Genomic DNA, 12,674 nt, shown 5'->3' with positions numbered 1-12,674 from the left:
TCCAGTGGAGACTACTACAGTTACATGTAGGTAAAATATATCCACACAAAGCACTGAAAAAAATGTAGGAGGGGATGAATGCAGAAACAAGATGAAATTTTTACCTGCTCTTGTCACAATATGGCAACTATTCTTACGCTGTCATTTGGTAGTTCCTTTAGGATGGTATTAAAATGCATCTATTTCATATGGTTACCATGTGCAGCATGCTGTTCTGGTCTCATTATTTTATACAACAGCATAGAACTGCTCAAATACTTGCAAATAACAATTGCAAGTATTCTATTTCAAATATTTAATGAAAATTGTATATATATATTTGTTATTTATTCACATAGTTTATGCAGCTGGATAATAAAAAAATATGTATTGAATAATTTATTTGGAAAACTATGGTGAAATTTCTTAAAGAAATGATTCAACCAAACTCTACCCCAAAATGTACTCTGTTTTTTGTATTTCATGTTTTCATGTCTGTGAGCTAAAGAGATAGCCCATTTTGGAATATGTGAAATGACTATCTCAGATCTATGTAAACTGACACATAATTTTTTAATTTCACTTAAGTGCAGCATTTTATTAGGAATCAAGATTGATGAATTTTACAAATGCTATGACTATAACTTGCTCTTTAATTTTACTTTGCCATTTTTAAAATGTTAAGTGATGAGATTTTTTCTTTGAAATACTTCAGTTTTTAAATCAAATAGAACTGGTCTTTATTGCAAGAGAAATTATATTTGTTGAAACTGTCACCATTTCATGGTTAACTGCGCCTTTGACCCTGATCCTGGTCTTCTTCAAGGGCACCCACTTACCTAAGAACATAAGAATGAGATACTGGGACAGATCAATGGTCCTTCTAGCCCAATATCCTGTCTTCCAATAGTTGCCAATGCCAGATGCTTCAAAGGGAATGAACAGAATAGGGAAATTATCAAGTGATCTCTGTCATCCAGTACCAGCATCTGGCAGTCCGAGGCTTAAGGACACCCAGAGCACAGGGTTGTACCCCAACCATCTTGGCTAATAGCCAGTGATGGACCTATCCACCATGAACTTATCTTATTCTTTTTTGAATACAGTTATAATTTTGGCCTTCACAACATCCCCTGGCAATGAGTTCCACAGGTTGACTCTGTGTTGCATGAAGAAGTGCTTCCTTTTGTTTGCTTTAAACCTGCTCCCTACTAATTTCATTGCTAAATGGACACAAGTCAGATATTAGGAATGGCAATATACAAAAACCTATAGGAGAACACTTCAAACTCCCTGGATACACAATAGCAGATTTAAAGGTAGCCATCCTGCAGCAAAAAAACTTCAGGACCAGACTCCAAAGAGAAACTGTTGAACTTCAGTTCACTTGCAAATTTGACACCATCAGCTCAGCATGAAACAAAGACTGTGAATGGCTAGCCAAGTACAAAAGCAGTTTCTTCTCCCTTGGTGTTCACACCTCAATTGCTAGAAGAGGGTCTCATCCTCCCTGATTGAACTAACCTCGTTATCTCTAGACTCATTCTTGCCTGCATATATATACCTGCCCCTGGAAATTTCCACTACATGCGTCTGACGAAGTGGGTATTCACCCACGAAAGCTCATGCTCCAGTGCGTCTGTTAGTCTATAAGGTGCCACAGGACTCTGTCACTAATTTCATTGAGTGACCCCAGGTTACTGTGTTATGTGAAGAGATAAATAACACTTCCTTATTCACTTTCTCCACACCATTCATGATTTTACATACCTCTATCACATCCCCCCTTAATCGTCTCTTTTCCAAGCTGGACAGTCCTAGTCTTTTTAATCTCTCCTCATATGGAAGCTGTTCCATATCCTTAATCATTTTTGTTGCCTTTCTCTAAACCTTTTCCATTTCTAATATATCTTTTTTGAGATGAGGTAACCAGAACTGCTTGCAGTATTCAAGATGTGGACATACCATGGCATTATCTAGTGGCATTATATTTACTGTCTTATTTTCTATCCCTTTCCTAATGGTTCCTAGCATTCTGTTAGTGTTTTTGATTGCCTCTGCACATTGAGCAGATGATTTCAAAGAACTATGCAAGATGATAGAAAGATCTCTTTCTCGAGTGGTAACAGCTAATTTAGACCCCCCATCATTTTGTATGTATACTTAGGATTATGTTTTTCAATGTGCATTACTTTGCATTTAACATTGAATTTCATCCGCCATTTTGTTGCCATCCCTTTGTAACTTTACAGTCTGCTTTGACTTAACTATCTTGAGTTATTTTGTATCATCTGTAATTTTTGCCACCTCACTGTTTTCCCTTTTTCAAAATAATTTATGAATATGTTGAACAGCACCAGTCACCATACAGATTCCTAAGGGACACCACTATTTACCTCTTTCCATTCTGAAAAATGACCATTTATTCCTACCCTTTGTTTCTTGTTTTTTAACCAGTTACTAATCTGTGAGAGGATCTGGTCCTGGTGACTTATTACTGTTAAATTTATCATTTTTTTAAAGGTTTCAGGCTCCCAGCTGTCACCTCTCTGGGGCAGAGACTCACATCTCTGTCCCTCCAGACCAGGGGCTTAGGCTTGCAGTTAGTCTGACTGGGGTCCAGTACCTGTCATTAACCTTTCTCCAGGGGCTATGACAGTGTCTACAAGTTACCAACCAGCCTTCACAAAGCAAAATACATTTATCCTTAAAGTAAAAGCATTACAGAGAAAATACATAAAGTCAATAGAAGTTCCTATATGCATGCTAAAACTCATCAGAGGTCAATCTTCAGTCTTACAGGGCCCTAGTAAGCCAAAATCATTCCAACCCCTCCACACTGGTTGGGGAGAAGGTCCTGTCCATTGGCTGAATCAAAAAAGGCTCAACTCAGCCTTTTTATACCAAAAGCCCTTTTTTAGTCTGTTGGCGTCTGGAAAACTCATCTCCAACCAGTATATATAAGCCTTTCTGGGAGTGGTACCTCTCTAGAGGCGTTTACAACCTAAGTGATTTACTGTAATCACCCCCTCACTGTTTTTGGCTCTCTCCCTCCCCAAAGTTTCATACAATCATTGGCCCAAAGTGATACATAAACCATTCATAAACTTAATACCATATGGTCCCCAAAAATACTAAAGTGATTACAACTTTTCTTTCAAGTACTTCAATTTTTACATGAAATACTACTGGTCTTTATTTCTACAGATTAAATTTCTCTTTCAATATTTAACTAAAACTAGTAAATTGTTTTAAATTTTTGTTTTATTCATTTGGTAATTCATGAATGCATACTTTCCTAAATTGTATTTTAACATGAAATAAATTAGACATGAGTCTTTATGTTGAATACTTTAGTTTGAGAAGTTAATTATAAAACACAGACAAACTGGCTGACCCATTGTTCGTTATGGTCAATAAAAAAAGAGCTCACATTGTTTGGAAATAAAAGGCTGGTTGGTTTTAGCCAGATTCTGATTTGCATAAAGCAAAAAGAACTCTTACACAGGAAAGGAAGTAAAAGCTTGCAAAGTCAAGGGGGAAGGAAAACTTGCTGTGTAACAAAGAAGCTAGTCAGGAAAAGAAAAATATGCTTACATAATTACTCAATTTTTTGCTCAGTCTGAACAGCAAAAAACAGGAAGGATAATATTTTCTCATCCTTAGAACGATCATCTATTTCCTAAAAATCACAGTGCAGATTATCTACTGGCCTGCAAAATGGCAGCAATCTTTTTAAGTTTGGAAAAAGTTACATAGACATTGTGATTGGTCATAGATGGTGAAGACAGAAAATGGCCTCCAGCTTCTAAAGGGTGATAAAATACCTTTTCCGTCATCTCACTCTGGCAGTGGTCATGTAATTCCTCTGGTTTTCTTACAAAGGATGACATACATAAAATTATGTAGGCCCGACTTTAGTTCACATTTTAACTATTTGTTATTAGCACAACACTATTTTATTGTTTAAACACACACAGCACACTTAACTGACTATAGGAAAAACATCTTCAGAGGATCCGGCTACCAAAAAAAAAAAGTTTTGAAAGCTTTGTCAGTCAAAATTAGGTTCTCACTGATTCGTATGGTGCAGTTTGTGGTATTTTGTGAGGTGGAGGAGTTTAAAGTTTTGCAATAAAACTTTTCAAAGACATTTTTGGTCTACGATTTTAAATTATAAGGTTTAAATAGGCTCCTTAAGAAGAAGAAGAAAAAAGCCTATCCTTACATCTGACCTACACCAATCTACTTTCTTTGTTTTCTTCAAAGCAGAAGTCCCGTCTTTCTTTGCCGACCAAAAGCTCTTGGTGGCTTCAACAGGCACTTTGGATCTGTGAGGAACCCAAAACTGAATCCTAAATAAGAATGCTAACTACAGCATCAAACCACCACCACCAAAGAGGAGACTGTTCAGAAATGTGTTCGGTTCCTCTTACCTGTAAATGTCTCCGTACATGGATTGATACCTGCGAGCCGCTTGGAAGTCCCAAAATCAGAAATTTTTACCACCCCACTATATGTGTTCACCAGAACATTATCTCCCTGGAGACAAGAAAGAGACAGATAGATGTAAACAGATTCCAGCATGCTGACAACAAGATTCCAGAAAGATTGATAACAAAGATGATAACAACACTTTTTACAAAGGAAACTGCCAGGGGCAGAGGTGGTGTTTTGTTGTTGTTTTTTAAAAGCTCCTTCCTACTAAAAGTACTACTTCTGTTTACAACAAAATTAATTATCCTGCAAGAGGTACTGAAATTAATCCCCCCCCACGCACACATCCCACACACACTCGCCTCTACTGTACAAAATACAATACTTGGAGAAAATTCACCTTTATATCTCTGTGTACAATCAGGTTCTCATGGAGATATTTAAGCCCTTCCAGAATCTGCTTGGTGTAAAATTTTATTGTGGGTTCTTTCATTGGGCCCCATTTTGATCTTAGAAGAGCAGAGAGGCTTCCTGGGTTAGATAAAGAGGAAAACATGTCAGGATAGCACAGTCACAAGGTCAACTTTTGGAGGTCTGCACGCCAGGATAAGCCCAAGACTTTTCTGGTCACCCACTTCCTCCAGGGCAGAAGTGATTTATTGCAGTCTTTGCCTGGATGCAGGTTATTTCCCTCTTCATGCCAGCTCAGCTCCATTAGCTGGCACATCAGTGGAATGCAGGAGCGGCGCCAGGGTTTTTGGCGCCCTAGGCGCAGGGCCAGCTCTACCCATTTCGCCGCCGGTCCCGCGGCTCCGGTGGACCTCCTGCAGGCGTCCCTGCGGATGCTCCACCGGAGCTGCGGGACCAGCGGACCCTCCGCAGGCACGCCTGTGGGAGGTCCATCGGAGCCGCCTGCAGCCCTCCCAGCAAAATGCCACCCCCCCCCAAATCCTGGCGCCCTAGGCGACTGCCTAGGTCGCCTAAATGGAAGCGCCGGCCCTGGTGGAACAGCAGAGCGAAGTGTCTACCCATTTCCAACCCATCTACACCACCTGTTTGATTGAAAGGGGCAGAAAGTAACTAATGCACAACCCATGCCTTAAACCATGATGTGAGGAAGCTGTACGCCAGGGTAGAACTGGTCTCACTCCCCTTTAAGTCTTTAGGTGTGCACGTTAGGGTCATCGACACTCTGGCACTTAATGAAAAGCAATTATACACGCAGAAAAAAAAAAGCATTATTATTAAACACACAAAAGTTAGGAAATGCCAGAATTAAGGTGGCCCCCTTATGTGCGTGCATTATAATACAGTCTTTAATTACCATAATATTTCCCCCCCAGGATCCCTGCCTCATTCAGTGCACAGGCTGGACCTGCTCTGGGGATGAATCAGGGTTGTGTAGTGAAAGAAGCTGTAGTCTACAGGACCCCATCTCATTTGTTGCAGAATTTGGAAAGCATGTAGTAAATGAAGCAGGTGATTGCAGGAAGAGAAAGGATGATCTTGTGGTTAAGGAAGTTGAATGATGCTCTGGAGAACTGGATTCTATCCCTGCCTGTGCCACAGAGTTCTTTATGTGATGCTAGGCAAGACATTTAACCCAAACTTTTCATGAGTGGTCATTAAATGTGTTTTCCTCATTTTTGGGTGCCCTACTTGAGGGTCTGATTTACAGAAATGCCGAGCACTCATAGTAGCAACTGATGTCAATAGGAGCCATGCTTTGAACATATGAAGTGCTAACTAATGCTAAGTATTCTGAAAAATCAGGTCCCAGCTGTCTCCAACTGGGCATCCAACATTAGTTTACATTTTTTACCTTAATTTCTCTGTGCCATTAAGTTCCTATCTGTAAAATGGGTATAATAATAATCCCTTATCTTACTGAGGCATTGTGAAAACAAATTCATTAAGATACTATAGTGATGAGTGTCATAGAAAAGCCCGTGATTAAATTAATAATTCTGTCTTCAGAGCAATTGTGTGCAGTGAGGATATAACACATATTGAACAGCTGTTCATTAAGTGGGCAATGTCCATTCTGTTCACTGAGTGAGGCAGTGGTCTTATGAAGAAAAAATACCCTCAGACACAGTTAAAACCAATGGATGCAGTGAGCACTCTTTTTTCAGTCTAAATGAAAGGAGCCTCTTTATGTAATGAGATAGCTGGAAACAACAGAAGCCACAACCCAAGGCCTCATGCCAAAATCTGATCAGAAGCTAAGCCATATGATCTGAGGGGTTCCTTGGCCGCACACACAGGAGCTAGATTATTGTTTGATGAACAATGTGTGCATGAGAGGGAGAAAGCCAGAAGACAGAGAGAAGAGTCATGAGCAAGATCCTAAGATGTGGCAGAGAGACAAAGCTCACTGAGGCACAGAATCAAGTGGAGGGGTTGGACTTGGAAATTATGAGTAAGGAAACTGCCTCCTGTTATTTGTCTCTACTTTGTTCAGGGAAACTGGAATTAGTGTACATTAGAATTGCACTAAAGAAATAACTGACTCGTATCATCAAGTCCTCCTCCTAACAGCAATGCCCCGAATACTGGCTAACTGCTTGGGACAAAGGGGAAACAACCTTACTTCTGGCATTTCTTAATTTCTGAGTGCTCTACTTTTTAACCTTACTAATATTATTTTAACATAGTTTGTGTGGGTGTAATTATTATAGAAAGGGATTTCACAGGATCTCGAGAACTGTACCACTTCATATCTATTGTTCACATACAGAGAATCTGCTTATAAACAGAAAAATGCCACTTGCAATTATGGTAACTTCTCAACAGGAAGGACACCTACAGTGTAGCAATGCATTAGTTCTGGGATTTAGTGAAGTTCCTAAAGCATTTAAGTGCCCCACTCCTATTGACTGTTCCCAGGAGTTAGATTCCTAATACCCTTAGGTGCCTTTGAAAATCCCAGTCCAGAATGATACAAACCTCCTGGCACCTGCTCCATAAAGATCTTAATGTATCCATCTTCAGAAACAGAACCAAGGTACTGGACAATGTTCCGATGCTTTAGATATTTATGCAGCGCGATCTCTTCATGCAGTGGCTGAGAATACCTATCAAGAAGTAGTAAATTGAGGACCAGTTGAAGATTTATGCAAATATACTGGACTAACATCTTTGGAGACCTAGTTTTAAATCCTGGTTTACAAATAAAATGAGTTTAGTGGTTTCATCCAAGTCCCCAAAAACCTTCTAGTCACTAAACTCAAAATGCAGCTTGACTGGCTGGCTTTTCAGAAAACATAAAGCAATGGAGTGCAAGAAAAGCTTCCCACAAAGATAGAGATGCACATGCATCTCTTCCTAGCATTTTCCAGCTCTATGTTTGACATATTCAAATGGTTTAAAACCCTTTCTCAAAAAAGGATAAAAAAATTATTGGATTGCTACATGGAAAACAAACTGTTTCTTATTTAAAATATTCAAGGAAATAATGTCGGACTCTTTATTCAAACAATTAAAAAATCCTGATCCCCACAAAGGATTTTATCAAATTAGCACATATTTTTGGTGGTTTGGCAGTACTGGGAAAAGAGGAAGACATTAAAGTTGCCCCTAAACAGAATGATTAATGCCATATTTTATATAGATTAATTCAATGATCATGCATTGGAATATTATACTACAAACCATTATACATAAATCCATTTTAGAAGGAAAAAAGTCTTAGCAACAAACTGCATTTCTCATTGGTGATGCAGGTTTATTACTACACTGAGGGCTTGTCTACACTTACTGGGGGATTGACATGTGGTGATCGATGCATCGGTGATCAATTTAGGGGGTCTAGTGAAGACTCGCTAAATTGACCTCAGATCAATCTCCTGTTGATTCCTATACTCCATCGATCAAGAGGAGAAAAGGGGAGTTGACGGGAGAGTGTCTCTCATCGACATCACGTAGTGTGGACCCCGCAGTAAGTACATCTAAGCTACGTTGACTTGAGTTACGCTAGTCACGTAACTCAAATTGCATAGCTTTCCCCTGTAGTGTAGACAAAGCCCAAGACTCACCTGCTGTCTCTCTCAGGGATTTCCTTGATGGCTATTCGAACTTGATTGCTAAGATCTCTTCCAGCATAAACTATTCCATAAGTACCTTTCCCTAATATCACTCTATCGCCATTCTCATCATAGTCATATTCATACTGAAAGCAGAAAGGTATACGTAATGGTACACAAATAGTTACAACTGCAGCCACCTTTCAGATTGCAAATAAGTTTTAGTAAGAATGATGAAATATATATTGGTCTATACATACATACATAATTTTTAAAAACTCACTGGTCATTATTTACTTTTTGCTTTATAAAATGTGGCCTTCCCTAACAGGAGTCCAGATACATAATTGCTAAATAGATTTACTCAAAGGGAATTTTACCTGAATATGGAATACAGGATTGGGCCCAAACAGTGCAAATATTTATAATAAAAAACAATAACAAAGTGAGCACTGTACACTTTGTATTCTGTGTTGTAATTGAAATCAGTATATTTGAAAATGTAGAAAACATCCAAAAATATCTATAATAAATTTTAATTGGTATTCCATTATTTCTTTTTAACAGTGCAATTAAAAATGCAATTAATTGCAATTAATTTTTTAATCAAGTTAATTTGTTTTGAATTAATCACTTGAGTTAACTGAGATTAATTTCAGAGTAGCAGCCATGTTAGTCTGTATCCGCAAAAAAAACAGGAGTACTTGTGGCACCTTAAAGACTAACAAATTTATTTTAGCATGAGCTTTCGTGAGCTAAAGCTCACTTCTTCGGATGCATAGAATGGAACACACAGACAGGAGATATTTATACATACAGAGAACATGAAAAGGTGGAAGTAAATCGGGCTTTATTGCAAGGATAGGTTCCTGGGTTAGTGTTTATGTTGTATGGTGTGCGGTTGCTGGTGAGTATTTGCTTCAGGTTGGGAGGCTGTTTATAAGCCCGATGCCAGCTCTGTCCACATATCCATTCAAGTGACACCATCACAGGACCTAATCACATCAGACACACCATCAGGGGCTCGTACACCTGCACATCTACCAACGTGATATATGCCATCATGTGCCAGCAATGCCCCTCTGCCATGTACATTGGCCAAACCGGACAGTCTCTACGCAAAAGAATAAATGGACACAAATCTGACATCAGGAATCATAACATTCAAAAACCAGTGGGAGAACACTTCAACCTTCCTAACCACTCAGTGACAGACTTGAAGGTGGCAATTTTGCAACAAAAAAACTTCAAAAACAGACTCCAAAGAGAGACTGCTGAACTTGAATTAATATGCAAACTAGATACCATTAACTGTGGTCTAAATAAAGACTGGGAATGGTTGGGTCATTACACCAATTGAATCTATTTCCCTATGTTAAGTTCTCCTCACACCTTCTATGGGCCATCTTAATTATCACTTCAAAAAGTTTTTTTTCCTCCTGCTAACGATAGCTCATCTCAATTGATTAGACTCTGCCTGTTGGTATGCATACTTCCACCTTTTCATGTTCTCTGTATGTATAAATATCTCCTGTCTGTGTGTTCCATTCTATGCATCCGAAGAAGTGAGCTTTAGCTCACGAAAGCTCATGCTAAAATAAATTTGTTAGTCTTTAAGGTGCCACAAGTACTCCTGTTTTTTTTGAGATTAATTGACAGCCCTAAAGCTGATCTTCTGAAATGAAATTAAAAATACAAAACTAAGTAGTTGTATACATTTCTGTTGGAACATACTGGGTCATATCCTCAGCTAGTATAAATCGGTGCAGGTGACTGACTTCAATGGTGCTACAATGGTTTACACCATCTGAGGATCTGGTCCACTACTGTGACCTCATTGTAGAGAACTCGTGTTGCAAAGATCTCTGCAGACAAAAGGCCTATTGATGCATGAAGCAAATTCACAGGCACTAAATGAACCTCTATTATGAGAGATGGGTTAAACAGTGCAGTCTTGATTCATAAACAAATTTGAGTGTGAGGAATTAGCGTAGGACATTTTGAAAGCTTTTATACAAACAGAAAACAGAGATTTTTTTTTTTAAAGAGGTGTGTAGCTTTATAATTTCCAAGATGAATGACTGGAGCATGTAGACTTCCCCTTGTTCCTTCCCAAATCCAAATGGCTGTTTATGCCCAAGCTGTGAGACTTCAGACTTCACATGCTGTGTCTATATGAATTCCCTACCTGGGTAACATCATTTTTAATGTTTTTTACTGCTGTAATTAATAGACACTTGTCTCATGATACCATTTTTTCTGCAATGTCAAATATGTCCATGTCATGCAGTGGAACTGAATGCAACCTCGAGATCTGTCTTCTTCGAGCATATCCTGAGTTAAGTTGCTGCTGTCTCAATATGCCTTCAAAATTCTCTGTTCATTTACAAAATGATCCCCATCTTCGTATCACTGTATAGAACATGCTAAGGAGTTCTGTTGTTGTTTAACCCTAACACCTACTCAGTGGATCTGTACTTGGTTTAATGTAGCCTTAATATAGTTTCATTTTCCATGTTTTAGCTCTTCAAAGTTCCAACATTATCCTGTTATGTGACATGCACAATTGACCAAAGTGTCACACGTAAAACTTGTCAAGTTCTTTGGCAGTAGCACACCCTGGTTTCACAGTTATGGCATGACAGAGTTTGAGGTCAGGGTGCAGCTCTGCAACAGAAGAGTCCTAAGGTAATTCTTCTCAGCCTAGAGAAGGAGTCCATGTTCCCTAGCATGCTTCCCAGGATATGTGAAGTCTGTTGAGATGTGTAATTTGGTGCTTGACAGTAGGTTTAGTAGACTGTGTACCTGATGCAATTTGGTATGTTTCCATTCTGTTTTCTTTAGGTGGACAATAAATCCATACCAGTTTGCCACTGCAGAAAATCTGTGCACATGATCAACTACTGAGCCTCCTTGGTGAGTGATTCAACTGCAGTTATGAACAAGCAGGTGTTCCTCCTAAGACCTTGGTCAAGGCACACCGTCTGGTGTTCCCAGGCCTATTTGGGATTCAGTAACAACTTTTCCAGTGATGGAAACTTCCTCAGTATTAATGTCCAGATGTGCACAAAAGTAATATAAGTAAATCCCACTTGGTTCAAAGAATCCCAAAATTGGCTCTAGTTCTAAATCTAAATCCTTGTTAACTGCAGCTTTTACTCCAAGTTACAATCATTTTCAAATGCTACCATTGTCCCTATCCTGTAGCCCTTTACCCAGATGATACTCGTAATCACAAGAGTTTTGACTGAAAACTGAAAGATCACAGGTTTTCTTTTTCCTTCCAAAGTTTCTTTTCCCCTTAATACCATGTATGGTTTCCAGGTGAGGTTTTCTCGTCAAGTCCATCAAGAACATGTCACCTAACATTTTTCATGTTGTCACTGCGACGTTGGCAGACTGGGTGTAAGCCCTTGCCATGGTTTAAGGCGTCAGCTGAGCACTGAAAAATTCATTTCTGGAAACCAGTCTGTTAAACCTGTGTGTTAGTACAGTTCAGATCGGTATTGGACTTTTAACAAATTTAGTGTTTAGACTCTATGAAATGCTTGTAGGTTGCTGCATGCATTAGTCTCACTTATTATATCTTTATCACATGCTATATGATAATATTTAAGTTTTTGATTTATGACTGTAAAAAATGTTTGCTCTGAAACTGTGAACTCAATCAGGAGGGATCATCTCCCAACCATCAAGAAGGCCTGTCAAAACTAAACGGGCCATTGTGGGACATCACAAAACAAAGACTTTGTTAACTGCCCTTTCATACTCATGAAGAGGCTAAGCGCAAAAGTGCAAAAGCACTTGAATTTGGGAAGAAGAAAACAAAAATAACTGACAAGAAAATTTTTCATCTCGTTTCTGTTTGGACTCTCACAGGACTGGAGCTATGAAACAGAGCTGACATATTACTACAACTCTGTCACCTTTTAAAACTATAGACTACCTCATTTGTGTATACACATTTGCCTGCTTTAACCTTGTAATAACTCTCTCACTTTTTTTTTCCTAGTTAATAGATCTTTAGTTAGTTGATTACTGGATTGGCTACAAGCATTGTCTTTGGTGACAGATTTAAGGTACAAACTGACCTGGAGTAAGTGACTGGTCTTTTGGGACTGGAAGCAACCTGAATATTTTGCAATCTTTGGTGTATAGCAACCAACTATCCTTAAATTCAACTTGCTTGATGGTAAGACTGTCTGTGACTACATGGTACGTCTATTATAGTGC

The 12,674-nt window shown here is 38.9% G+C and overlaps 1 protein-coding gene across 2 annotated transcripts in view; it reads right to left on the bottom strand.

The window, feature by feature from the left end:
• Positions 1-12,674, bottom strand: part of MAP3K15 (mitogen-activated protein kinase kinase kinase 15) — a 165,822-nt gene that overhangs the window by 31,999 nt on the left and 121,149 nt on the right. For both annotated transcript variants that reach the window (XM_045015214.1, XM_045015129.1), the window contains exons 15-18: positions 8,454-8,587; positions 7,366-7,493; positions 4,817-4,947; positions 4,416-4,521 (exon numbers count right to left, since the gene is read on the bottom strand). In XM_045015214.1, the coding sequence (XP_044871149.1) occupies positions 4,416-4,521; positions 4,817-4,947; positions 7,366-7,493; positions 8,454-8,587 (499 nt within the window). The remainder of the gene's footprint in view (positions 1-4,415; positions 4,522-4,816; positions 4,948-7,365; positions 7,494-8,453; positions 8,588-12,674) is intronic.

This window comes from Mauremys mutica, chromosome 1 (genome assembly GCF_020497125.1).
Source record: "Mauremys mutica isolate MM-2020 ecotype Southern chromosome 1, ASM2049712v1, whole genome shotgun sequence".
In the NCBI taxonomy this organism is placed as follows: domain Eukaryota; kingdom Metazoa; phylum Chordata; order Testudines; family Geoemydidae; genus Mauremys; species Mauremys mutica.
The sequence above is the reverse complement of the archived record's forward strand: the minus strand, read 5'-3'. Positions and strand labels throughout refer to the sequence as shown.